This window comes from Lissotriton vulgaris, chromosome 1_1, assembly GCF_964263255.1.
Source record: "Lissotriton vulgaris chromosome 1_1, aLisVul1.2, whole genome shotgun sequence".
NCBI classification, from domain to species: domain Eukaryota; kingdom Metazoa; phylum Chordata; class Amphibia; order Caudata; family Salamandridae; genus Lissotriton; species Lissotriton vulgaris.
Window position 1 is genome coordinate 1,741,055,277 of NC_141685.1, and position 27,054 is coordinate 1,741,082,330.

The window sequence follows — 27,054 nt, forward strand, 5'->3', positions numbered from 1 at the left end:
TTCATGTGGAATTGTGATACCACTTTGGGTAGGAATTTAGGGTTAGTGCGGAGCACTACCCTGTTAGCATGTACTTGGAAGAAAGGTTCTTGGATGGTGAGCGCTTGCAGCTCGCTAACCCTCCGTAGCGATGTAATTGCTACTAAGAACGCAACCTTCCAAGTCAGAAACTGAAGCTCACAAGAGTGCAGTGGCTCAAAGGGAGGACCCATCAGCCTCGTAAGAACCACATTGAGGTTCCATTCTGGAGCTGGTGGGGTCCTTGGTGGAATGACCCTTTTGAGTCCTTCCAGAAAGGCCTTGATAGCAGGGACCTTAAAGAGTGACAGGTGCTGCCTATTCTGGAGGTATGCTGCCATAGCAGACAGGTGAATGCGGATGGAAGAGTACGCTAGATTGCATCGATACAGGTGAAAAAGGTAACAGATGATGTTTTGAATGGAAGCATCTAGCGGGTCAATATCGTGGTTAGCACAGTAGATGACAAATCTCTTCCATTTAGCCGCATAACAAGCTCTAGTAGTGGGCTTCCTTGCCTCCCGAATGATGTCCATACAATCGGGAGGAAGATTGAGGTAGCCAAACTCTAGGACTTCAGGAGCCAGATCGCCAGGTTGAGCTGTTGCGGATCTGGGTGCTGAATGTCGCCATGGCTCTGCGTCAGAAGGCTGGGAGTGAGATGAAGCCTTTGATGCGGTACCACGGAGAGTTCGAGAAACGTGGTGTACCATGGTTGGCGAGCCCACGTTGGAGCAACCAGGATGAGAGTCATCGAGTGCTGCCTGAGCTTGCGTGCCACCAGCGGTATCAGAGGTGCTGGGGGAAAAGCGTACGCAAATCTGCCTGACCAGTTCATCCACATCGCATTGCCCTGTGATTGCGGGTGTGGGAACCTGGCGGCGAAGCTTTGGCATTTTGCGTTCTCCTTTGTGGCGAATAGGTCTATCTCTGGATGACCCCACCTTTGGAAGTACGGTTGGAGTACTGATGGATGTATCTCCCACTCGTGCATCTGATGGCTGTGCCTGCTGAGCAGGTCCGCCATTTGATTGTCTTTGCCCGGGAGATGCTCTGCCATGAGGAAGATGTTCCTCTGAATGGCCCACTTCCACATGCTCTGAGCCAGATGAGACAGCTGTGGAGAGTGTGTGCCTCCCTGTTTCAGAATGTAGTACATGGCTGTCATGTTGTCCGTCCGGATCAACACGACTTTGTTGCACAGATGTACTTTGAACGCCTTTAAGGCCATGAAGATTGCCATCAGTTCCAACACATTGATGTGCATCTTCCGTTGCTGTAGCGTCCATAGTCCTTGCACAGTGTAATGGAGTACATGCGCTCCCCATCCCTGGAGAGAGGCGTCCGTTGTCAGGATAATCTGTGGGACAGGCTCTTGGAATGGTCGGCCCTTGCAAAGGTTTAGTGGATTCCACCAATGCAGAGAGTTGTACGCCCGACCGCTCACCAACACTAGGTCTGTCAGTTGCCCATGAGCCTGAGTCCACTGACGTGCCAGGCACTCCTGAAGCGGACGCATATGTAGTCTCGCGTGCGGGACAATGGAGATGCAGGAGGCCATCATGCCTATCAACTGCATGAACACCCTCGCTGGAAGCGAGTGTTGGGGTCTGAATCGTTGGATCAGCGCCTGGATACTGGCGATTCTCACTGAATTTGGCTGCGCAGTGGCTGCCAGAGTGTCGATTGTCGCGCCCAGATACTGTCGCACGTGGGCGGGCTGGAGATGGGACTTTGGGTAGTTCAGAGAGAATCCCAGATCGTGCAGGAGATGAATGGTGCGTGACACGTGGTCGACGCACTGCTGTTCTGTCCTTGCTTGAATGAGCCAGTCGTCCAGGTAGGGAAAGACGTGGACGTGCTGGCGACGGAGATGCGCCGCCACGGTCGCCAGGCATTTTGTAAATACCCTTGGTGCTGTGGTGACCCCGAACGGCAGAACCTTGAACTGGTAATGCTGGTTTAAGATTGTGAATCTGAGATACTTCCTGTGTGAAGGATGCAGGGGGATATGAAAATATGCATCCTTCAGATCCAGTGTAGCCAGGAAGTCCCCCTGTTGAAGCAGGGGAAGCACCTGCTGCAACGTGAGCATATGGAAGTGCTCCGAGAGGATGTACCAGTTCAGGGGCCTGAGGTCCAGGATCGGTCTGAGGGACCCGTCCTTTTTGGGGATGAGAAAATAGAGGGAGTAAACCCCTGTTCCCTGTTCTTGCAATGGAACGAGCTCTATCGCCCCTTTTTGCAGCATGAGTAGAGCTTCTTGCTGCAACAAGGTCAAGTGCTCGCTGGACATAGGACGGTTTCTTGGCGGTATGTCCGGTGGAATGGACGTAAGCTCTAGACAGTACCCGTACTGGATAAGAGACCTCACCCACCTGTCTGTGGTGATGGACTCCCACGCCGGCAGGAACTGCTGGAGTCTCCCCCCGACTGGTGTTGTGTGGTCGGGGGGCAGTGACAAGACGTCACTGCTTGTTGGTGGTGGTGGACCTGGAGCCATTGTTTCCACGTCCCCTGCCCTTGACATTATTGCCTCTGTAACCACCTCTGCCCTTGTTGTTAAACGAGGCTTGGGTGTTACCCTTGTAATATTGTGTGGATTGGGATGCCTGTCCTCTTGAGGTGCCTTTTGAATTTGAGCGGCGAAAGGAGCCACCCCGAAACTGCTGACTTTGTAAAGCCCCCATTGACTTGGCAGTTTCCTGGTCTTTTTTCATTTTTTCCAGGGAGGCATCCACTTCAGGGCCAAACAGATGGTCAGGATTGACTGTTTGGTTTAGTATAGTAGTCTGGATGTCGGGTTTGAACCCCGAAATCCTAAGCCAGGCATGGCGTCTAAGCAACACGCTTGTATTGATAGCCCTGGAGGCCGTGTCTGCCACATCCAGTGCACATTTGATGGATGCGTTAGTAATGAGTTTACCCTCCTGAATAAGCATCTCCCCTGCCTCCTTGTATTGGTCAGGTAGGTGTTGTAGGATGGCCTCAAGTGTGTCATAATGTGCCCTATCATAACGTGCGAGCAGGGCTTGGGTGTTAGAAATCTTCCAGATGTTAGCTGCCTGTGCAGCGATCCTTTTGCCTGAGGCTTCGAAGATTTTCGACTCTTTATCTGGGGGAGGAGCGTCACCAGTTGTTTGAGAGTTTGCCCTCTTCCGAGCGTTGGAAACGACCAAGGAGTCCAATGGCAAGTGTCCCTTGATATACGTTGGATCTGTGGGTGCTGCCCGATATTTCCTGTCGATCCGAGGGTTGACCACACGCGCCCGTGTGGGTTCCCTGAAGACCTCTGCGGCATGCTTGAGCACCCCCTTAAGCATCGGCAGCGTTTTGACCGACTTTTCAGCCACCGAGAAGGTGTCGAACAAGAAGTCCACATCCACGGGGTCGGAGTGTAGTTCGACGTCGTGGTTGGCCGCAGCTCTCTCTATCAGTGCATTGAAGGCCGCCGAGTCTTCTGTAGGGGACGTCTTGGCGGCGAAAAGCTGAGTGTCCTGACCCGACTGCGGGTCCTCGTTGTCGGCCCCGGTGGTCCAGGGCACAGGCTCCTCCTCCGGATCCGAGTACGCCGGATAGGTGTACTCGGCATCCTCCTCGTCGGCATCGACTGCGACTGAATGCGCCGGCGAGTGCCCCAGGGCCTGGGGGGACACAGGTTCCACCATAGCCGAAGATCCCGCAGAGTCCTTTTTGTTTTTAAGAGGGATCTTAAAGGGTTCCAACGCCGGCTCCGTCGTGATCTTCCTCTTGAGGAGCGACAGTTTTCCGGTGTTGGCGTCGATGAACACCGCACGACGTTCCTCGACCGCAAGTGACTGGAGTCGAGGCTTTGGCACCGCTGAGGCAGCTTTGGGTGTCAATGGTTCCTTAGCGGGTCCGCCCGGCTTCGGCGCGAAGGCCTTCGGCGCCGACTTGGGCGGGAGAGTGAAACGGATAGGCTTGTGGCCCGCGGTAGTCTGAGGCGCCACAGTGTCCTGAGCGGGAACCACCCCGGCTTTTCGAATCCGCTGCAAGGATTCCGCCACCTTCTTTGTGAAGGCTGGAGAGGGCTGGACTGGCTCGAGCGAATCCTCATCCTCGAGATCCACAACGACAGAGGGCACTTTCTTCGGTGCCGGCGGCCCATGCCCATCGGCGTCGTCGCCCTGACGTTTCTTCGGAGCCGTCTTCGGGTCCACGACCCCTTTCGGCGCCGAAGCAGCCGCATCTGAGACCTTCGCCTTCGGCGCCGACCCGGATGGTTTCGGGTCGGCCATTTTGGCGCGACGCTTCTGGTCGGCCATTTTGGATGCCTTTGTATTTGACGCCTCCAGAACCTTCATCACCTGCGCCACTTTCGGTTTCGGTTTCGGATCCGATGGCGCGTGACCAGTTGGCTTCACTTTCGGTTTTATCAACTGAAGTGATGGTTCCGAAATGTCCGTGACCGGGCCCGGAGGCGGGGACGTAGGACTTATAGTGAGATCTTGGGTAAGGCCCGAAGGCGATCCCTCGACCTGGGCCGTTTGAAGGGGTATAACCCCTGAGTCTGGTTGGGGATGCTCCTCCTCTGAGCTATCCCCCATCGTGGCACAAGCCTGATCGTCGTCCCCTACCTCGTCGGAGACTTCGTCAAAGTCCTCCTCGCCCGCGTCGTAGGTCTCCTCATCGTACACGGGACCGGAGTCCGAGTCTTGCGCGTCGTCTTCTACCTCGACAGATTCCTGGAAAATGTCTTCTGGAGGGGGCGCCGCAGCCGATAGTTGAGCCTGGAGTCGATTGGCCCGGCGAATTTTCAATGTCTTCTTGCTCCGGAATTTCGAACACGCCATGCAGGTGTCCTCGCGGTGATCCGGCGACAAGCAGGTATTGCACACAGGGTGCACGTCGAGGTGCGAATATTTTGCGTGGCACAGCGGACACTTTTTAAATGGAGTCCGCTCCATGGCTAGAGGTGTAATGTAGGCCCGTCCGCGCCGAAGGCACGTGGAAGGGCAGCAAGAAATCGGAGCTGAGAGTCAGAAAGAAAACCCGCACGCAACTATACCGACGCCCAGCCTAAAGACCTTTTGGTCTCGAGTAGAAATAGAACAACTATCGGTTCCGACAGAGGGAACCGAAACACATCCGAACCCAATGGCGGAAAAAAACAATCTGGGGATGGAGGCGATGCCCATGCGCACTGTAGTCCAGGGGAGGAGCCACCTATCTCGTGATACTTCGAAGACTCTTCCAGGACAACAATGTGCAATCATCCGGACCCAACACTAGGTGGCGATCTATGCACAGATATGAATTCAGCAGCCCACATGCCTCGAACCTGTGTTAATCTGCCCCTCACAGGAGTGGAATGCTGTTGGGGAGCAGAGGAAAGTCACTGTTTAGTTGTGGAGGAGGAGCGATTGCTGTTACCGCGTCCTCTTCCTTTGTTATTATTGCCCCTGTATCCTCCTCTAAAATATCCCTTATTAGAGGAGGTTTGTGTTTTGAAAGATGTTGCTGTGTCTGCTCCAGTCTGCTTGGAGCCTCCTCTATAAAAGGAGCGACAAAAGGAACCTCTATTTTGTGTGGATTGCAGGGCCCCCATTGACTTTGCCGTGTCTGTGTCTTTTTTCATTTTCTCCAGTGTAGTGTCTACTTCTGGACCGAATAACTGGTTCTGGTTTAAGGGCTGGTTCAAAATTGTGGTTTGCACCTCTCATTGCGCAGCCATGCATGTCTCCTGAGTATCACGCTAGTATTTACAGCTCTAGCAGCTGTATCTGCGACTTCTAGTGCACATTTTATTGAGGCATTGGATATTAATTTGCCTTCTTGAATAAGCTCAGTTGCCTGATCCTTACACTGATCTGGGAGGTGCTGCATTAGTGTTTCTAATTGGTCGTAATGAGCCCCGTCGTAACGTGAGAGAAGGGCTTGTGTATTGGCAACCCGCCATATATTTGTAGCTTGTGCAGCATCCTTTTACCCGACACATCAATGACTTTGGATTCCTTGTCAGGTGGGGGCGTTTCCCCAGAAGTCTGTGAATTCGCCCTTTTTCTTGCATTGGACACTACTAAAGAGTCTAATGGAGGATGTCCCTTAATATAGGTTGGGTCAGAGGGTGCAGGCCTATATTTCTTTTCTATCCTTGGATTCAGTACCCTAGCACGCACAGGATCTTTGAATATTTCTGGAGCGTGCTTAATGACTCCTTTGATCATGGGAAGAATGTGAGTGGATCTGTGTGATGGCTCAAAAGTATCCAACAGAAAATCCTCCTCAATGTCATCAGAGTGCATTGTAACATTGTGGTAGATAGCGGCCCTGTGTAAAAGGTGATTAAAGCCGTCTCACGCCTGGGGATAATTCTACGTGAAGGAATCTGCGGCTAGTAGTCTCCAACAGATAGTAGATCCCGCAATGGATCGCTCCAACCCGCTGCTGCATGTGGAGAAGTGTGGCTCACTGGTTAGAGGAGGCAGACTTGGAAGCAGAGGTCAGCCCGGGACCAGGGTTCAATTCCCGGCAGAGATATCCGCACCACAATCACAAACCTAGAACGTCAGATCAAACGGCTAGAGACGGATGCACAAGGAACACACGCTGGCCCTACGCACTCCCGGATACGGGAGACCCTAACACAATATCAAGCAGAAGCGGAAAGGGAGTGTCTATTCCGCAGGAAATACAGCAAGGCGAGGAGGTACGGTTACGCACTAGCATCGGCAGTGCAGGATCATTATAAACTTATGCTGTACATCGTGGTTCTGCAATAAAAACGGTTAAAAAAAAAAAAGGCGAGGAGGTACGGAGAAGGAGAGCGCTCTGGCAAGGCGCTCGCCGAAACCATACGACCGCCTAGAACTGGTAACGGAAGTCTTTATCACACACTACCACGCGTTATACACCTCTTGCGAAAGGCGACAGGACGAGACTCTGCAATATTTGCAGCAAGTGGAACTGGCCTGGCTCAGTAATGAGCAGAGGGACTTCTTAGTGGCTGACTTAGAATTAGACGAAATTTGGGAAGCAAAAATGCTAATCAATAACGGCAAAGCACAGGGACCAGACGGCTTTGGTATACATTTCTACAAAACCTATATAGATACATTGGCTCCTTTCCTGAACGCGGTCTTTGAAGAGGCGGCTCAAACGGGGACACTCCCACCCACCATGCGGGAGGCGATGTTAGTGTCATTGTTGAAGCCCGGAAAGCACCCTGACTCCACAGACTCGTACAGGCCACTTTCATTAATCAATTGCGACGTCAAAAGTCTGGCAAAAGTGCTGGCCAAAAGGCCTACTCTCTTAATGGATAGCTAATTCGATCCAACCAAGCGGGGTTCATACCCAGCAGATCAATCTCACATAACTTGCGGACACTTTTCTCCATACTGCATGGTATTGACCAAGACGAACAGGCTGTGGCTGTCTTTTTAGATGCCACCAAAGCATTAGACTCCCTGGAATGGGGATACCTACTTGCAGTCTTAACACATATGGGATTTCCTCCGGGATTCCTTTTGTGGATTAAACTGCTATATAACTAACCATGCGCTTCTCTGCTACTGAATGGAGCCCGTTCCCCACCCTTTAACATCACAAGAGTTATTCGGCAGGGGTGCCACTTTCCCCCCAGCTATTTGCGATAGCTATGGAACCATTAGCCGCCATACTACATCAACACCATAAACTGTATGCATTAGACTATTCCACAAAGCCTGTGTTAATATCGTTCGGGCCGACGGGAATGCGGTCTGGGAGTTTGAGGACTGGATGACCAGACTCTCGGGGGTGGGGTGGGTGGACAAAAAGCATGGGTCGCCTGGGGCCGGGCGGTAGCGTCTGGCCACGTTCCTATCCACAGGTGGACCTGTGGCGGGCTTGGACCAAGTGCCCACAAGAACGTCACACAAGGCCTCATTGAACGGCAGCAGGGGCTCACTGGAGCTTGACTGCAGTTTGAGGACCTCTGTGAGGAGGTTAGTCCTCACGGCCGCGACGGGGAGCTTAAGGTTTAAGGCCGTAGCTGCCTTCGTCAACACTACACTATATGTAGAGCCCGCCTCCGAAGCCACAGTCGGAGGTGAGCTAAATCCAGTGTCTGGCGAAGTGTCAAGACCACTGGCCTCCCCAAGCTCGTATGTCCAGTCCTCTTGAGACTGGCAATCTAGTGCCAGAGGGTCCTCGGACCCCTCCCAACCTTCCTCGTCACCTGTGTCCTGCAAACCAGGATTAGCAGACAGGGCCTCCTCGTGGAGATAAAAATCCCCAAAGGCTGACTGAATCGGCGCCCAGCGGCGCCCTTCCGGCGCCTGAGTCGGACCGCAGGAAACCTTGGGGGCGGCAACCACAGTGGGCGCCGGGGGCGACACCCGTGGGGACGGCGCCGGTGAGGTCGTAAGGTCGACCGGCGATGTCCCGGATCCGGAGCCGGATCCGGCGAGGTCCTGCGGCGCCGAGACCTAAGTCGCCGGCGGCCGAAGCACCCGACGGCGTCAGGGCCGAAGCGCCCGACCCGTTAGGACCGCCAGACGGAACAGTTGGGCCCGAAGGCGCCACGGGAACCGACTGAGGAGGGAGGGCCCTCATGGCCATGAGGTACCTCTCGGCCTCCTCCGGTGTCGCGCCGTGCCCAGGGACCCGAAGGTGTGGGGCAGGCGGCGACGCTAGAAACTCCAGCGGAGCCGCGTGGGCGGTGTCGCCCAAGCCCCCGGCCGCATCGTGCGAGCGTCGGGGTGGGTCGGAGGATCGATGACGTCGCTCCGACCTCTCATGCCTCTTACCTGAGGACTTGGAACCAGACGATCGGTGTCCACGATTACTCAGACCTCGCGACCTGTCCCTCAACCTCCCGTGGGACCGGGACCGGGACCTGGAGCGGCGCGGGGCCGACTGCCTCAGCTCGAGTCGCTTGCGGGACCGCTCCCGCCGAGCCTTCGACGTCAGGGCCCGGCAGTCGGAGCAGGTTCGATCGTCATGGTCGAGGCCTAAGCACTTCAGGCATCGGCGATGGGGGTCCGTGACCGACATGAGTCGATCGCACTTAGAGCAAGGCTTGAACCCGGGCATCCCTGGCACCGATAGAGTCGAAGACTTCGACAAAAAAGAGTGATCAAAAGACCAAAAAGTTCAGTCAAAAATTGACTGGGGGTAGAGCTTCTTCCGGATCTGCGCTAGCTGGCGCGGAAAAAAGAAGAACTGACGTCAGCACGCATGGGCAGCGTCTAAGTACTCCGACAACGTCATTCCGGCGCTCACGACACCGACGACGGACACGGAGCCGCAGACGACGCCTACCGACGCGCAGGGGTATTCTAAGGCAAAAAAATTCCGGATCCAGTCTGACGCCTGGGGATATTCTAAGGTAAGGAATCTATCACTAACGTGTCTCTTTCAGATACTCAAGTAGCTTCTTGCAGGAGAGGGGTAACAACTCAATAGCCGGCTATTCCTCACTATTTTTCTTCCTGAGAGTTGTTAACACATCTCTCCAGGAGAGCAGAAAGTGGTCTCATGGAGCAGACTCCATGTGTGTTTGGTTAGCAGGCCTCAGTGTACTCAGAGTCAAAAAACCGGAAGAATCAGTTGAAAACCTTGGGGGTGACCATACAAAAAGAGGCATTTCCTTACAATGGGGTAAAATAGAAAACACAATTAAGTCAGTCATCTGCCAGATTTCAAACTTAATCTTAACAAGGCAATCCTATACCCAATGAATGATGCAGAACTAGGTGTTTTGGGGAGCATACCATTGCAGATACAAACTCCATTCAGTTATTTGGTCATTTTATTTAGTAGAGACTGAGAATAAGTCTATTAAATTAATGTGGATGTGTTGTTCATGGCAATGGAGAAAATTGTAAACACATGTTTACAATTTCCGATGTCACCAATGGGTGACATTGCTTTAAGTAAAACAATAGTGCTACCAAAAGCACTGTATGTATTTCAACATATGCCCATGTACATAAGGGAACCCGATTTCCTCAAGTTCAATGAAATATTGAAATTGTTATGCTAGGGAAGAGGCTTGGCAAAAATAGCGATGATATTAGGCTCCCATGGGAAAAAGGGGGCATGATGATACCGAACTTTAGGACATATTACTAAGCAACATAACTATAACACTTGGTTTCATAGATGTAAGATTTGGAACCATATCGAGTATGTAAAATACTGAACTAGGTTGCACAACCTACACAGTCGATCCCCTGTTGTCTCTGAGGTTGCTCATATGACTACCAATGCATTCACAAACCATTATTAAAGTATGGAATGATGCGGTTAACAAGCAATTACAGACCGATGTGCATTCAGCACTTGTTAACATGGTGTACGGTCAACTGTTCACATCATCTGAGATTTGTGAAAGAGCAGGATGCTAAAATGAAATTCCAATCTATGGGGGGCCTCTGAGTTTTTGTATGGCAGTAGTTGGGAAATGTCAATTACTGAAAATGATGGAGCAGCCAACAGTACAATTGTGTTTGCAGGGGTTGTCCCAAGGAGTAGAAATATTAAGATCATGTCAACAATAGTGGAATTGGGGCTCATGGTAATGAAAATCTGTATTACACTAAAGTGAATTATACATCTGGTACCAACAAGGGATTAAAGAAAGGAAAAGCGGAATGAAGGGTATGGAAAAAGTTACAATGCAGCTACGGATAGCAGGGGGATATTCTAGAAGGGGAATAATTAGAGTGAGTAGGCAGCAATGTTCAAGAAGAGGAGGATCAAGACTTTACTGATGTTAGTGTTCTGAATCTACTAGAACACCAAAAGACTGCTATGCCCCCTATCTGACAATGTTGTTGTTTCTCTGTTAGGTACATAATTTAGTTGGCCCTCTGACTCACTGCTATTCTTTGTTGGTTTCAGTATTCTGAATCTGACATAATAGATCTATGCTGAAATACAAAAAACTGATATAGCAGAGGTTATATATCACCCAGAATGTGAAATCGGTTCGTAGTGACCCAAGATGTAATGTTATAAGATGGACAAGTGAGTTCTTACTGAGGGGGAAATGTGGGAAGAGGTTTGACTTTAACATCTGTTTGAAAATGAATAAACATTCTTTTAAAAAGAGAAATTAAGATGTACATATCTGTGGATTAGAATGTACTGTACTTGTTTATCAAGTTTAAACATCTGTTATAATTTGTATATATTTGTTATACATTTTAAAAATTGTTAAACATCACTCAAAACTAAAGCAAGACACTATATGTAGCCTATACGTTTTAAAAGGTAATGCATGTCATACCTGGTATTAGCACTGGAACGTGTTGCGTTAATGCCCCCGGTAAAACGTTAACAAGTTCTGTGAGCATGTTAAAACAACACTGACGAGTCTTCACACTCTTTTCTTTCATTTGCTTATGCAGCGCTTTAACAATATTTGGAACCTATAATAATATGACAAAGTTAGCCTCGAGTTCAAAAAATCATTTTCCTAATAGAACTGTGTTGAGGAGTAGAATTAGATATACCCCCATGTTATAGTAATATTAACATATTTTAACATTTCATGTTAACTGTATGGCTAAAATCCCTTCCAATGAGTGAAATACACGTTAACTAAAAATCAACACATTACAGTAATCTTACAAAAGTACAAACATGGAACATAATACTACTCTACAGAAAACAATTGTACAAAAAAGAAAACTATTGCGGGAAATGCCCTTCTAGTATCATAATCATACTAGAAGTCCGAACCCTCTAGACCACCAGAGTCCAAAAAATATATATTTTTAAATTATGTATGAAGTGTGGGGCTGGCCTGAAATCGGACCACACCCGTCTTTCCTCGGGCCCACACAATCTTTTTGCCTCCTTAGGAGAAGCAGATTGAGGAGCTTACTGTCAACCTGCTTGCAACAGCGGGGCACGCCGCACACAAGGCACTAGGAAAAAATTAACTAAAGGGAGTGGGATGGAAATGGCCAGACCAGGCACACATCTTCCAACTCTGAGAGTTAGGAAGCCCAATTGACACTAGGAATGGTGTCAAAACTATATTTGCAGAGAGGAGGCTGGCATTAGAGCAACATACCCTTGATCATGTGCCCCCCCTCCTAGGAGGCAGAATGAGGAACAGGGGCGGAACACAAGTGCATCTCCGATCAAGAGCTTACATAATGAACTGACTATTCTCTTCACCATCAGATGTGGGGAACCACAGAGTAATCTTGTGGGCCAACTGATAAAGAAACTAAACTACTGCATACCCACGGCATCAGAAATCCAGATGGAAGGAAGACCTTAATCGCTGGCTCTTCCGTGGCTATAACGGTAATATCCTCATCGCTCCAGTGAAAAGACTTGTGGAATGCACATGAGCACCTTTGACTCCTTCCCCACGATATAATCTACCCCCATGAAGGAAGATCACTAACCCAAGATCTTCTGCGATATAAAGAAATCCCGTTTTGTGCATATTAAGAAGAGCACGGTTCATTCATGGTCCCGAGGTCACTTCTGTCCAGATAAGACCATCACGCTACAAGTAGGGTTGAAACATCGTCAACGCCACCAAAGGATAGTCGAACAGCAGAAGTGCCAGATAACAATTTGGCTGTTCTTTTTTTGTATCAAGAAATAAATATTAAGACATCCTTGTCCATAAGTCACTGAATTGTCACTTATTTCTTTAGGCCTGGTTATGGTTATTTTACTTGGGGTTCTTTCCTTCTTTCTAGCACTACTTGTCTAAAACCACCACTCTCAGACTATAATGCATAAAAAATATTTGTTTAGAGTAATATACATCTTGCTAAACTATTTCTTTTTGCTTTATACTTAATTAATGACTGTTTGGATAAATGAAGTTGAAAGTAAGGCAATGATTGGGCTACTTGATTTAATTTGTGTTTAAATTAATTTTGGGGCAGATATTTTCTGTTCCATCATCATCTTTTTTTGATTGAATCAACACTGAATAAAACCGTGGTAACACAAAATTGTTTTTGAAACCAGTTCCATGTAAACACTTGTTATTCGTTGATACTTAATACCCAGTTCTCATGGATATATCAGTTGCACTTGTTTTTTTATGTTGGAAAGTGGGCTATTGGTAGGGGCAAATGTAGGTCTGCCACTGGCAATAAGGCCACTAACACATGATAGGACTCTGCATAGGTCTTAGAAAATTATTACTTTGCTCAACCCTTGGTAACGTGGCTGCGAGCAGACAGGCTTAACTTCAAAGACAGGTATGTAAAGCATTCAAAAACACCATTTCAGTAAATAATTAAGACAACACAAAATAAAAGTCCAACACCAATTTATAAAAATAGGTAATATTTTTATCTTTTAAATGACACCAAAACGAAAATAATCCACTGTAGGGAACCAGAGATATGAATTTTTAAAGATTAGTCACTTTCTAGTGCTTAGAAACCAACAGTGCACCTTAACTCATTTCGTTTTCTCTGTCAGGGACACACCTTTACAAAATTGTTCTGAAGAATTCTCACCACTGTAGTGGGCCGCCTTCTTCAGCAAGCGGGGTCCAGTTAGAACACCTTCCTGGTGTTCTGCTTGCAGGTACCAAAGTATCCAACACACAATCCAAGGTTCCGGAATCTCCAAGAGGGTCCTTGAAATAGTGCGACTTCAATTCCGCAATTCACTTGAACAAAACCCTTACAAATCCACTGGTACTCCAGGCTTTGAATTCTTTGTGGGGCTGTCCAGGTGAGCTCTGTTAACCTGTAGCTTGCAGGGAGTTTCCACTCTTGAGTCTTTTGGCAGCAAGGTAATCCACAGGGCTGTAATTTCAGATGGTGCAGTCTTCATAGGTCAGGCCTTAGAGTTCCTTGCACACAGCAAAATCATCAGCAGGGCACTTCTAGCTTCATTCAGTTTCAAGAAGCAGATCTGGAGGGATCTGCCCCTCTCAGATACTTATTCAAAATTATTTGGGTCAAGCACCAGGTCACTGCTGACCAATGATAGCAGGGCAACTCCTCATAGTTATGACCACATCCTGTGGAGTGTGGCATTAGTTTGTCCCAGAGTGCATCATCCTTCCAAATCCATAATGGCTGATTTTCCAGCAAGGAGGTAAGAGCTGGCTAAACACACCCCCTGGGATATCTCATTTCCATGGACCATCCCCGTACCATCTGCAAATACCTTTCTTAAGCCTAGTCCGGACTCTGGGTCACGACTGTCATTGTGGACTAAAACCCAGGCCTCCCCTCTTGCCTTTGAAGAGCGTAGTTTACGACGCCACCTCCTGGCCTGGCATTCCTATAGAACAGATCACTGCCCTCCCAGCAGCCTGGCTTATCCACTTAACTCTGACCAATCAGGGCAGACCACTGAAAGGCTGAATTTTGACTTACAAACAAGAAAGTCTCATAACTTATTGTATGTACACTTTAGGAGAAATTCAACAATATAATATCGTTGGATTTACTACGACCATTCTGGGAAGTCATTGAATGGTCCGGCTAGTCCTCTCCTATCAATATTTATTAATCAATCACTTCCTACCATGTTAACCTATGGGCCATGGGGTTTGCAATGGGGAAAATGACTTGCGCCACTTTTGTAGCACCAGGGCTTATAAAACCATATTTTATAAGTATTTCCCTAATTTCTACCGGACCCCCACCCCCTGTGCAACTAGGGGAGACTTCAGGGGTTCTGAATCTGCAGAAATATTGCAGATCACCCGTACCCAATTCTTCCAGCATCAAAGTCGAATTTGAGCACCTCTTTAAGACAATGTGGGGAGTGAAATGTAAAATTTCACTTTACCCAGGCTTATAAAAACTCATTTTATAAGGGCACTCTTTATAGATAACTGACCCCCCACCCCTGGGATACCCAGGGGTGACCCTGGAGGTCCCTAATATGCGAAAACATGGTAGGTTTTTTATTTTTAAGGGCCCCTACCCCCAAAGGAGAGTTTGGGCACAATTTAAGGTTTAAAAAGCTGTCCTGGCCACCAGTGCAACTTTTACACTGACCTCAGGCTTCAGCACTGCACACATGCTGGTGCAGAGAATCTGCTGGCCTCTAAACCTCCATGTCCCAGGATACTGGAGACTTCTTGGTAGTTTCAATCCCCTGCCCTATTACATACTAGGGGCTTGGGTGGTAGGTCATGCCAACTACAGGGGTACCCCACCATACTAAAGTGTACCCTAGTGTATGTTGGGTGTCTTAACTGTGTTCTAATGCGTTCCTTTTGGCTTGAAACTGGCCCTGGGCCTAGTTAAACCAGGCCTAGTTAAACAGAGCCCAGGGTCAGTCAGTCAGTTACCACCAGTTCCAGTCAGCAAAAAGTTGGGGGGTGCCCAGGGCACAGGATGACTTTGCAACATTGTATATAACTCCTGGTAGTCTGGGCTGGAATATTCCTATTGGAGCAGGACCAAGATGCATATTTATTTGTCTGGAATAGCATAACCACTGAACAACAATGGACTAGAATGCATGAGAACAATTGCCAGTGTCTGACATTAATTTAAAAATTCTTCCATCACTTTGTTTTTTCACTTTTGTTTTTCTACAATTCCCAACAAGTGTGCACATATTAAGCCTGGATATTATTTTAAGGCTAAGGCGGCTTAACCACGAGCCGTCCAAAATGTCAAAATAGGGCTTAACACTAGATGGGGGGACCATTTCAGTCAAATGATTAAGCACTCATTTTATTGCCAAATTCCATTGGACCCTTCAGTGGCCTACACCACGATCAATGAAGAGGCTCTGCTAGATCGCCTTGAGAAGGGACAAAGACTTCCCATAAATGAAGGCGTTTCCCTATGGTATGGAAAATGAGAACCTCAATGTCAACATCAGAGTGTGGTGGATCCCGGATCAACATGCAATAAATACCAAAAGTAAGCTTGCAATGGCCGTATATCACCATTGTCTGCCAAATGTCTTCATCTAACACCTGCAGCGTAAAACCATACAAGTTAAGAGGAAGTATACAGAAAATATGAATTAGAAAGAAAGAATGCAGACATTCTGTTGTGCATTCCGGTATACGCAAATAAATCAAAGCATATATATGTAAGCACAGTTAGGAAAAATTACTATTGTTAAACAATGTTTTATTTTATGTTTTACGGATTTTTCTGGGTGCAATCTTCATAGTGCATCTTGTACGATAATACATGCAGCAACTTCAGATATGTTACAAGGGTGAGTTACTATCAAACATCCTTCATGATTTTTGCAAAGAAAAACAAACACTTGTTTCAACCCTAGTACCAATTATGCCTGCTTTTCTGTCAAGGCTGTGTATTGCCATAACAATTCAAGGTCGGTACTGGTCGGCTTTCAAACTAATACAGTGAATCTGGAGCTTGTCAGTAAGATGTGTACTTATTCATCAAGAGATGACCTCGGGAGTGGAGAGAAGACAGGGATGATGCATGTAGGAAAGTGACCTCTTTTGAAGTTGTTACCCCCACTTTTTGCCTGGTACATGATGGGATTTGACTGGAAGTGCACTGGATTCCTGCTAACAAGGTCCTAGTGCCAGTCTCTTCCCCAAAACTGTACAATTGTGTCCCCAATTGGCAACACTTTTAGCACTCTCTGTAAATCCCTAGCAAATGGTTTTCCTGGTACCTTAGGTCTGAGGTACTAAAGAGTGTGCCCAAGGGCTGCAGCACGAATTGTGCCACTCTAAGGTACCCCTTACCATAGCAGGCTGCGTGGTTTGGTGCAATCGAAAGTGAAAACACAACATGACATCTCCCTGTGTGCTATGTCCCCTAACACTGCACATAATATTTGTAAATCACCCCTACATTAGGCCATACAGCCCTTTGGCTGGGTGCCTTTAAATTACACGTGATGACCAATCTGCATGAGCAGATAAGCCCCTGATCAGATCCATTGCTGCCAGTACAAGGGATCAGGGAAGCCATTCCACAGCTACATGATGACTTCCTTGAAAATAGGTATGTTTAGTATCAAACATCTCGTATTCACAAACCCACTCCGATTCCAGTTGTGGATTTGTGAATACATGCACACAGAGAGCAACGTAGAGGTGTCCCCTAAAAACTTACCAGTGTCTGGTGTGTTGACTGACTGGTTTCTCCCAACCTGCCACCCGAGGCACACTTCTGAGCTCCCAGGGTCAGGGTGTCTGGTCTTAGGAGGTCAGAGACCAAGCCTGCCCGCGAAGAGGGTGGTCATGCACTCTCCTTCAGGATGACATGTTGATCAGCATTCCAAAGCAGGGGAGCTTTAAAGAAGTCACTGCCTTTGAAATGCAAATCAGGCTACTCTCACATGAGGAAACAACCCCCATTGTCCAGAGCCTTTTGGCACAGGCGGGAACATTAGTCAGTTAGGTAGGTAGGTGCGCCCACCCCCCCAGGCTAGTACCACCCCTAAGGTGGGCTAACTGAAGTAGACAACTATGCAGGGTTGGCCATCTTTGAGATGGCAAACTTAGGAATTCTAGGACAGGGTCATGCCTACTTCCCACAGGATGTGGTCATAAGGGGGCATAGTGACCCCAAGGGTAAGGAGCCCATTGGCTACTACCCTACACTCCTTTAACACCTCTATATTCAGTATAAGGGTGCCCCTGGCACCAGAGCAACAGATCCTGCTGACCTGAAAGACGACGATGGACGTGAAGAGTCGCAAAGAGCAAGAAATGCAGCCCCAGCAACCGACTTGGCACCAACCCTGCTGGCCTGCCTGCCGCCTTAGACCATTGCACCAAAGTATGACTTGTCCTGCAGCTGCTTAGCCTCCAAATCCTGGGAGACTTGCCAGCACTTCACAAAGGAACCAATAACCCATGAGAAGTAGCAGACCTGCTTCCCTGCATTCTGCAAGCACCCACAGACTCCTGTGAGGAGTAGGTGATTATAGAATGTAAATGTAAATGTATTTGAGCTTATATAGCGCACAGCTACCCACAAAGGGTTTCCCGGCGCTTGCTTAGGGAACCCGTCCTGGTATTCCCCTGTGAGATAACCCCGGCAGGGTATCCACAAGGTGAAAGCCAGGCATCCCGCCGCGAGGGGCCGTTGTGGAGATTAAGCAAGCTATTGCCCAGAGTCGCAGAGTGTGAACCCGTGAGTTGAGAAGGCACCGGAGCGAGAATTATCGAGTCCGTGGAATTTTTTGAGCCCAAGACCCGCCGAGGCGGGGAATTGAACCCTGGTCCAGGGCCGATCTCAGCTTCCGGGTCTGCCGCCTCTAACCCCTGAGCCACACTTCTCCACAACCCAACACCTGCACCCATCACTCCAAGTCTGAGTTGAAGTGGGCCAACAATGTCATTGTGGTCCCCCAGCCCTCTAGAGACCAAGTCCACTGTGCCCCAACCCTCCCCCCCCCCTCCTAGTGAGTGAACTCTATGTTGCCTGCAGCCTCTACATGCAGGCCCCCAAATCCTAAAGACTCCTCTGCACTCGTTCCTCCCTAGGCCGTGGAGGAGAGGACCACAGGTCCACCTCCGAGAATTGTGAGGCCTGAGCCCCCTGGTGGCTCAGTACAACTAGCCCCCCAGTCAAAGCCTGCAGCCCCTTTACGCAAAGATCGATCCCCATAGAGTAACATTGGACATCCAAAGCTGTTTTGCAGCCCTGCGCTCAAGCGCCCTAGTGCAACTGGTGCTATCGGACCTTGCTCAACTAACCTTAACTTCTGGATGGTGGTACAATAAGTCACTGCACTGTACCTGCATGCTGCACATGCTAATCCTACACAGGATAACATTGCAGCTTGTGAAAATTGCAGTGTTGACTTTTTAAATACAAAATTATTTCTTTTGATAAACGTACTTACCTGAATTAATTACTTCTGGTGCCTAAATATATATAAAGACACACGTTATTTTTATAAATTGGTGTGGATCTCCTTATTGAGTTGTGTGTCTCACTGTATTTGCGAATGTCTAACAATCCCCTCTGATAAGCCTAAGGCTGCTCTACCACACTACCTCCTAGAAGAGCAACTTGGGATTGCTAGAGCAAGCCCCTGTCCACTTATAAGGAAACCTCTGGACTCTTTGGATGATATATATCCTTTTGACATATAAAAGAGTCAGTTTCCTACAATCTATCAGCCATCTTTTGTTATGCCAGTTATTTACACAGCACCCACGCTAACAGGTCATCGCATGGAGATCCTAAACCTCTACCGAGTTGTTATTGGCCTGATAATCTGGTATGAGAGTCTATTTGAACATATTTATTATATATCCTGTTTAAGGAGTTGCTCTGCCATTCCGGAGGCAAACTCATGGCTGATCATCACATGAGCTAGGAGCTTGATTTGGCACCGCCACTGACCTCCATGCACCGAGACCTGTTGGGGTGGGGAATATGTTCCCATATTCATAATGGGTAGGATATCCCAATGTATGATTATGGTCCTCGCTTGGCTGCTCTTGATCATCTAAAAGTATCTAATTGGGATTCCAGGACATTTCCTTTGGTAAGAAAAAACCTGTATACTGTTGCCATTTTCTTTGGGATGATAAAGTTCATTGTGTGGCGTTTTTACAAATGTGTCCAGTCCGTATATGATATATGATAAGGAATCAGCTATGACAGATGTACAGCTGTATTACTGGACACCCCAGCTCATAGTAGTCAATGAAAGGCTCTTTGGACAGAGTAGAGATGCTGCTGTACAGCTCAAACAGCGCATTTGGCTTGGGCTCTGTTGGTTCAAGGTGGTAGTTGTGGGAAGCTGGCTGTTTATACAGTGTACCAAAATGAGGTACACTGTGTAAAGAAAGCAGACAAATCCCAAAGGAATTACAGAGGCACAAATGACACTCAAAATGATCAAGCAGTTGGGCATATCAGAGGGTACAGCCAAACATTTATTGCACATACAAAGGCAATAAGTGAGACCGCACTCAGTAAAGAAATCCAACACCAATTTGTAAAAACACATACTTTTATATGAATTTAGATATCAAGATCATAGGAATCAGGTAAGTACTTTACGAGTTGTGTATTTTTATAGTTTTTACAAATGGACAGTGCAATTTCTGAAGCGTTAATGTTATCCTATGGAGTAAAGACATACACTGCATATCGGTGGATCAGTAAGGAATCTGCAGCTAGATCGCGTCTCCACCAGATAAGGCGTTACAGAAGTTAAGTAACTTATTCATCTGATAGAGATTTTATTCCTTACCTTAGAATTGATACCCAAGCAATACCTACCCAGAGGGGAGTCTGTGAAATAATTTTATACCAAAGAGTCTTGCAGGACCAAACCGGTAGAATGCCCATCCCGATGGACCCGACTGTCCAGGCAGCAGTGCTTTGTGAACTTGTGCAGAGATGCCATGTTACTGCCTGGCAGATGTCCAGGACTCTGTATGCTAACGCAGTGGTCACAGCCTTTGCTCCGGTGGAATGAACATGCAAACCCTCTGGGAATTGCTTCTTGGCCAATGCATAGCAGATTTTTTTTTTTATTGAATTTCCGGCCACGACATGGCCCAGAGGGCCTGGTATCACACATAGATTGTGTCTCAATCAATGACATGGCAGGTTTCAGTGTGTTAAGACCAAAACAATAGAGAACACTGGCAGAAAAGTATAAGTCAGCAGTTTAACTGAGTACGCTACAACTCTCCAGTGCCCTACCCTTCTGCCTGACCCCCGCCCGCCACATCACCATGTGTCCAGATTAGGAAAGAATGTGTGTCCCCAAGTCATAATGCCAGATTTCCATCTCTAGGAGTGTGTCTGTGGGGTGACTGACTCGAGGGTCAGGCCCAGATAGTTTGTCCATCTCTGCCAGATCCTGGGGTGATCCTGGGGTATTTCTGTGGGCAGCCCCTTGCCTGAAATACAGTTGCCTCCAACCCCATGCAGAAATCCATTACCTTCTTCCAATCTCTCTTGGCGATGGTGAGGCCCAGAAACAGATGTTGTTTATACCTGTTGCCGACTATCCCCTCTATGCAGTGTATTAATACTAACTTAGGCGACATGAGAATATCCTAACCCAGGACTTTACCCGGGCTCGCCACGACCCCACCCCAGAATCTAGTAAGAGCGGCACAGGCACACACTTTGTAGGTACGGAACCACCATCAGCCTCACAGCGCAGGCATGCGGTAGAATCGATAAGCCTCATACGCCACAACTTATATCAGGTAAAGTACATGCAATTGAGATATTTAAACTGAATCAAACGCAGGCAGGAGGAAATCGCCATCCCCAGCGGAGACTTAAGGGCCTCTCTCCATTTGTCATCTTTTATTGTGTCAAGATCTTCTTGCCACGCCGTACTAAGGGGATCAATAGTGGAGGTACTATTTGTAAACAGGGACTGGTAAATATTGGTTATTATATGATCCCCAGGGTCTCCCATCAATAGTTTACGCTCCAACGGGTCGAAGTACGAAGGGCTAAGAGGTTGGTAAGATATGGCATTAGGGCATGTCGAAATTGTAAGTATTTAAGAAATTGGCTACGGGGCCTCAAGAATTCAGACTAGAGTTCTTGGAACGATTTAAGAACTGGGCCCTGCAACATCCCCCAAGGTGGAAATACTGACGTGGTCCTACTCTCAAAAACTCAATAGTTCAGCCAACTCGGGGAGAAGCCTATTCCGCCCACAATGGGCTCGCCCGTGTGAGTTGGTCCCACCAGCCCATCCTGCGGAGAGATTGTATCCACACGAGTATTGTGATTCTAGTCGCTGGAAGCAGATGTCCCACATCCGATCTACTATAAAGAAACCCAAGCAGAGACCAATCGTCCATCACACAGTGCTCAACTGGGTAAGCCGGGTCGTCTCTAGGATTGTACAACAATTCATTGAGCACCAGTAGATGCGAGGCAGAGTGATAAGACTGGACGTCAGCTGCTACAATACTGCCACAGTATGGGGACAGGATGCACATACGCAGGGTCACTTGGGCGGCACCTCCCCCTACAAAAGCCAACCCATAAGAGCCTTAATCTGCTGAAACCACACGGTGAAAATCAGATATGGTGGTTCTGAAGTTGGAATAGGATGCGGGGCAGGGAGACCATTTTGAAAATGGTGCAGCGACCAGACAGGGGCAAGGGAGACCGCAGCTCAACCTCAGTCTTCACACGTTCTGTCAAGAGGCTCAGATTCTGCTCCCATGAGGTCCACTTGCTAGAGGACAGGAATACACCGAGGTATTGCAGGCCAACTACTGCTCTGAAAATGTCTGCGTTCCAGGTGCCCCGTCTCAACGGCCCCACAAGGGCGACAGTGCCGACTTGCTGGTGTTCATATACAAGCCTGACATCACCCGAACACCTATATTATATGTAGGATTCTAGGGACAGATCTGTGGTGGTCTATGAGGAAGAAGAGTAAGTCTTCGTCATACAGCGTGATGTGGTCTGAGACCTCCCTTGACCATTCAAGACCCAGGACCAAGGCATCCATTCTGACCCATGCAGCCAACGGCTCAAGGCTCAGGGTACATAAGCGGGGGGGACCAAGACCATCCCTGTCTGGTACCGCATAGGTACAGGGGACAAAATAGAGCCTCCTATGCGCACAGCAGCAGTTAACGCCATGTCCGGTAGGTGAATAGGAGTTAAAAATCTGTGAGCCATTTTAAGGCATTGCAATAGTGCGAAGAAAACATATTACTTACCTGCAACAACAGTTCTCCAGTATTGGATCTTTCATAGATTCACAGGTTTGAATCACCCCAGTCGTAGTAGTAAGAGTCACACGGTATATATATATATATATATATATATATATATATATATATATATATATATATATATATATATATATATATATATATATATATATATATATATATATATATATATATATATATATATATATATATATATATATATATATATATATATATATATATATATAAAAAAGCAGTAGATAATACTACAATAGGCTACCATACAATGAACAGTGACTGCAATAGCCTATCCATTTTCCTTTGTAAAAAAAGAACTACGCTCAAGTAGCAGCCAATCAGGCAACGGCACCCCCTAGAACAATCCTAAGAGAGGCTAGGTTCCTCAGATTTTCAAGCACAAGAGTGAAACTGTAAACCTTGAGGAATAAGGGAAGCCTCTCGGGGGAGGAGGGTGGGTCGCATGTGAATCTATGAAAGAGAGCAATACTGGAGAACCATAGTTACAGGTAAGTAACTAATTTTCTTCCCCAGTATTGGATCTTTCATCGATTCACGCTTGAATCAGAGTAGCTAGCAGTTGTATAGTGTGAGAAAGTGGCTCTATACATACTGGACCAAAGTAAGGTAGTGTGTATAGAGACCACCAACTCCAGAGGTACAATAGAGGTTAAAGTCAGGGCTGACCTTACTCGCAAAAGTGGTAGCTTGGTCGAGAAGTAAGGCAGTACTAGTGGACAGTGTAAAGCATTTGTTGTACACATCAGTCAGCAAAAAGTTTCACACACTCAAGGACTGAACTCCAGGCCAATTATTTTTATATCAAAAGATATAGTTGTTTTATTTTTAGAACCAACAGGTATCAAAATATACTTCTCAATCATGAGTGATCGCAGGTAATTACTTGCAGGAAGGAAATAACTTTGTAAACACAACAGGTACAGGGGTTGCAGCAGGCAACACAATTCTAAACACAATCTAACAGAGTTCAATGGGTTTTTCTACAAAAGTGCAGTTAATTACCTTGTAGATTACTTTTGTAATTCCAGGACTGGATCCTAGATTCAGTCTTGGGGTGTAATCTGAAAACAGTTTAGTAAAAACGTTTTGGTTATTGCAATACTTTTTAAGGAATATAAAGGGGTTTCAAAAGTTCACACTTGGAAACTTTTCAGTGAAAATCTAGCAATGTTATCCAATGGGGGAAAATCCAGGTTACAGGTAAAGTACGTTCTCGTTACTTTTGTAATCCAGTACTGGGCTCCTAGATCCAGCACTGGGATCTCGACTTAAGACAGGTAAGTAATTACGTTTCAATAGTAGGTACGATTCATAGAAAAGCAGACAATGCATTCCTATGGAGAAAATTCAGGTTACTAGTTAACCCGGTTAGGATTACTTTTGCGGTTCAGTACTGGGCTACAAGGTACAGTACGGACTTCTCTCCTGATCACAGGTGAGTACTTCGGAGTTCGGTATTCGGCTGATTTTATAGGAATATTTTGGAGTTTCAAAACTTCACACTTAAAAGATTTTTCGAGTCAGACCAGTCAATGTTATCCTATGGTAGGAAAGTGAGTTATCGGTTTCCAGGTGAGTACTCGACCAGTGAAGTTAAGGTTCTGGGCATAGACTCAGGGGTCCCCCAGGGTCGGGTAGGTACAGTTGGCACACCCTCAGCGTTACAGGGGCAGCCGGGTGCAGAGGTAGTTAAGCCCAATGTTATCCAATGAGAGGCAGGGGGCCTTCGGTTGGTGGCTGCAGGCTACGCGGCTGTGGGAGCTGGGCTCCTGGTCACTTGCTCAGGGCAAATAGGGAAGTAGCATAGGACACAGGGTGCACGGCCAGGGGCACTAGAGTGGCTGGGTGCAGGGTGCTTTTGAGGCGTCGGGAGCTCAATGTTATTCAATGGGAAAGGTAAAAATGGAACACCACTTCGAGAGGTAAATTGGGATCTTGGAGAAGAGGTAGGCACCCCAAAGGAAGGCACAGGTGGCTGCAGGGCGCTGGGTGCAGGGGTGTCGGGAAATCTTACCCTCGGCTGGTCGCGGTTGGAGGGGTCCTTGGTTCTGAGGCTGCAGGCGTCGTTTGGTTTGTCGAGGAGGGTCTTTAGGCACTGGACTTCGGGTCCCAGACGCCAGGGGGATGCCCTTGCGGTCTTGGATCACTCAAACACAGGCCGGACTAGGCGGGTGCAGAGTGGGTTGGTCCGGTGCTTCTTTGCTGGCACCCGGGGTATGGTTGTTGAAGCAGAGCCTCCGCCTATCGGAGTCCCAGTCTTCAAGAGGGTCAAGGCAGGCAGGTCCTCCGGGGATCCCAAGGTTGCTGCCTGCAGGAGTCGCCGGGATTAAGCAGGAGCAGGTTCCAGGATCAACAGGCCCGTAGGGCTGGGGCCAAGTCAGTGCGTGTCAGCCTGTTAGCAGCTGCAAGTCAGGTCTTCTTCTTGATCTTCTTTTCTTATCGGGATCTGGCGAAGGAAGGTTCAGGGAGCCCCTAAATACTGAATTTAGGGGTGTTACAGGTAGCGCAAGGGCAGGGACCAATAGGTCCCTGTCCTGCGGTGGGTACACCCCGTAGTCTGCTCCTCTCCTGTGGGAGGGGGGCAGGAGCCTAGCTGTGATTGGGTAGGGCTCCCCATCTTCAAGATGGCCGGAGCCCGGGGTCGTGCTTCGCCTCGCCTCTCCCAAATGAGGGGTGGGGTTGGCACAGGCTGGCACACCCTCCTTCCTGACGTAGGGTTTCCCGCCAGTCTTCCTGCCAGAGTGGGGGTCAGAACCAGTGGGGGCCAGTTGCTGGGTACAGCAAATGGTCTGGAGAAGCTCACAGAGGCAGCAGGCCTTTGAAGCTTCCCCCTGCCCATCCTGGGGGAGGAGACCTAGCACCTTGCCCAGGATGTGCAATGTGCATTGTTGCAGGCCCAGGAGAGCGGGGGGCTCTCCACCCAGGGGTCCAGCAACAGGTCTGCTGTGGGGCAGCCTAGGTAGCCTAGACATGGATTGTAGGTTAGATTTCAGGGGGCATCTCTAAGATGCCCTCTGGTGCATTTTACATTAAATCTCACAATGGCATTAGTGCGGGTTTAATGTGCTGAGAAGTTTGATACCAAACTTCTCAGTCTTCAGTGGTGCCATCATGGTGCTGAGTTCGTAGTGTCGACCTCCCAGCACCATATTCTCTTAATGGCAGCACCGCACTTACAGTGCCCAGGAATGGCCCTGGGTACTGTAGGGGCACAGGGCTCATGTACCTGTGCCCACACCACTGGCATAGGGCACCCAGCTAGAGGGGTGACTGAGGTATGCCAGGGCAGTGGGTCTTGTGGGCATGGCACTCAGGGATGGGTGCCATGTTGACTCTTTGGTTAGTTCTGTACTTAGACACTCATCCTGAAAAGGCAGTGTGTGGGTGCCAAGGTGCAGGGCCCCTAAGGGTGGCAAAATAAGTGCTGCAGCCCTTAGGGGTCTTCTCTGGTCACCATGCCCTGGATACCATTTACTAGGGGCTGACCGGTGGCCAGAGATGCCAATTGGGTTTGAGGTTCAACACAGTTTTAGGGAAGGAACACAGGCCCTGGGTACCTGGTTGGCAGGAGCCCAGGGAACACTCAGTCAAAGCACATCAGCAGTTCAGCAAAAAGTGGGGGCATACCAATGCAAGAAAGGTGGCACTTTCTCACACATAGGTATACATGTATAGTAGTACTGTGATATATATATATATATATATATATATATACACATCTACCCTTAGAGGATAACAATATACATGCAAATACTAAAACATATACAAGATCTCATATAGTAATGTACCAACAAATTATTTAACTTTATTTATCTCTATATACATATATACACATACATATATACACACACACATACATACGTATACATATATATACACACACACACACACACACACACATATATACATTTATATACACACACACATTTATATGAATATATATACACATCACACAATGCAAAGTAAAAACCACCTCTAATAATAGAGCTTTACCTTATTAGAATAGAGGACGTTGGACGTTCAAAAACAGCAGCAGAAGAGGAGGACACTGCTCTTGTAGAATGTGCCCCGGCCTTGATTGCAAGTGGTTTATCCACCTTAGTAAGACAGATTTGAATAGTAGCAGCAATCCATCGTGCCATCATTCTTTTTGTAACAGCAGAACCCAGTCTTATAGGCCCATAACATTCTAGTAGTTGATCCGTTCTGCGCAGCTGCTTTGTTCTTTTTAAGTAAAACTTATAGCATTGTTTGACATCCAATGAGTGGAGAGATTTCTGCGCCGAAGAAGGATGCGGGAAAAAAGTGAGCACAATAACAGGCTCATTAAGGTGAAACTGAGATGGAACCTTTGGCGTCAATTTAGGGCTTGTTCTTAACATAACATAGACCTCTGTGAAGCATAGGTAAGGCTC

At 47.9% G+C, this 27,054-nt stretch overlaps 1 protein-coding gene across 1 annotated transcript in view; it reads right to left on the minus strand.

Moving 5' to 3' along the window:
• Positions 1 to 27,054, minus strand: part of CAND1 (cullin associated and neddylation dissociated 1) — a 348,469-nt gene that overhangs the window by 148,112 nt on the left and 173,303 nt on the right. Inside the window, exon 9 of the mRNA XM_086919020.1 lies at positions 11,258 to 11,399. Within this exon, the coding sequence (XP_086775146.1) occupies positions 11,258 to 11,399 (142 nt within the window). The remainder of the gene's footprint in view (positions 1 to 11,257; positions 11,400 to 27,054) is intronic.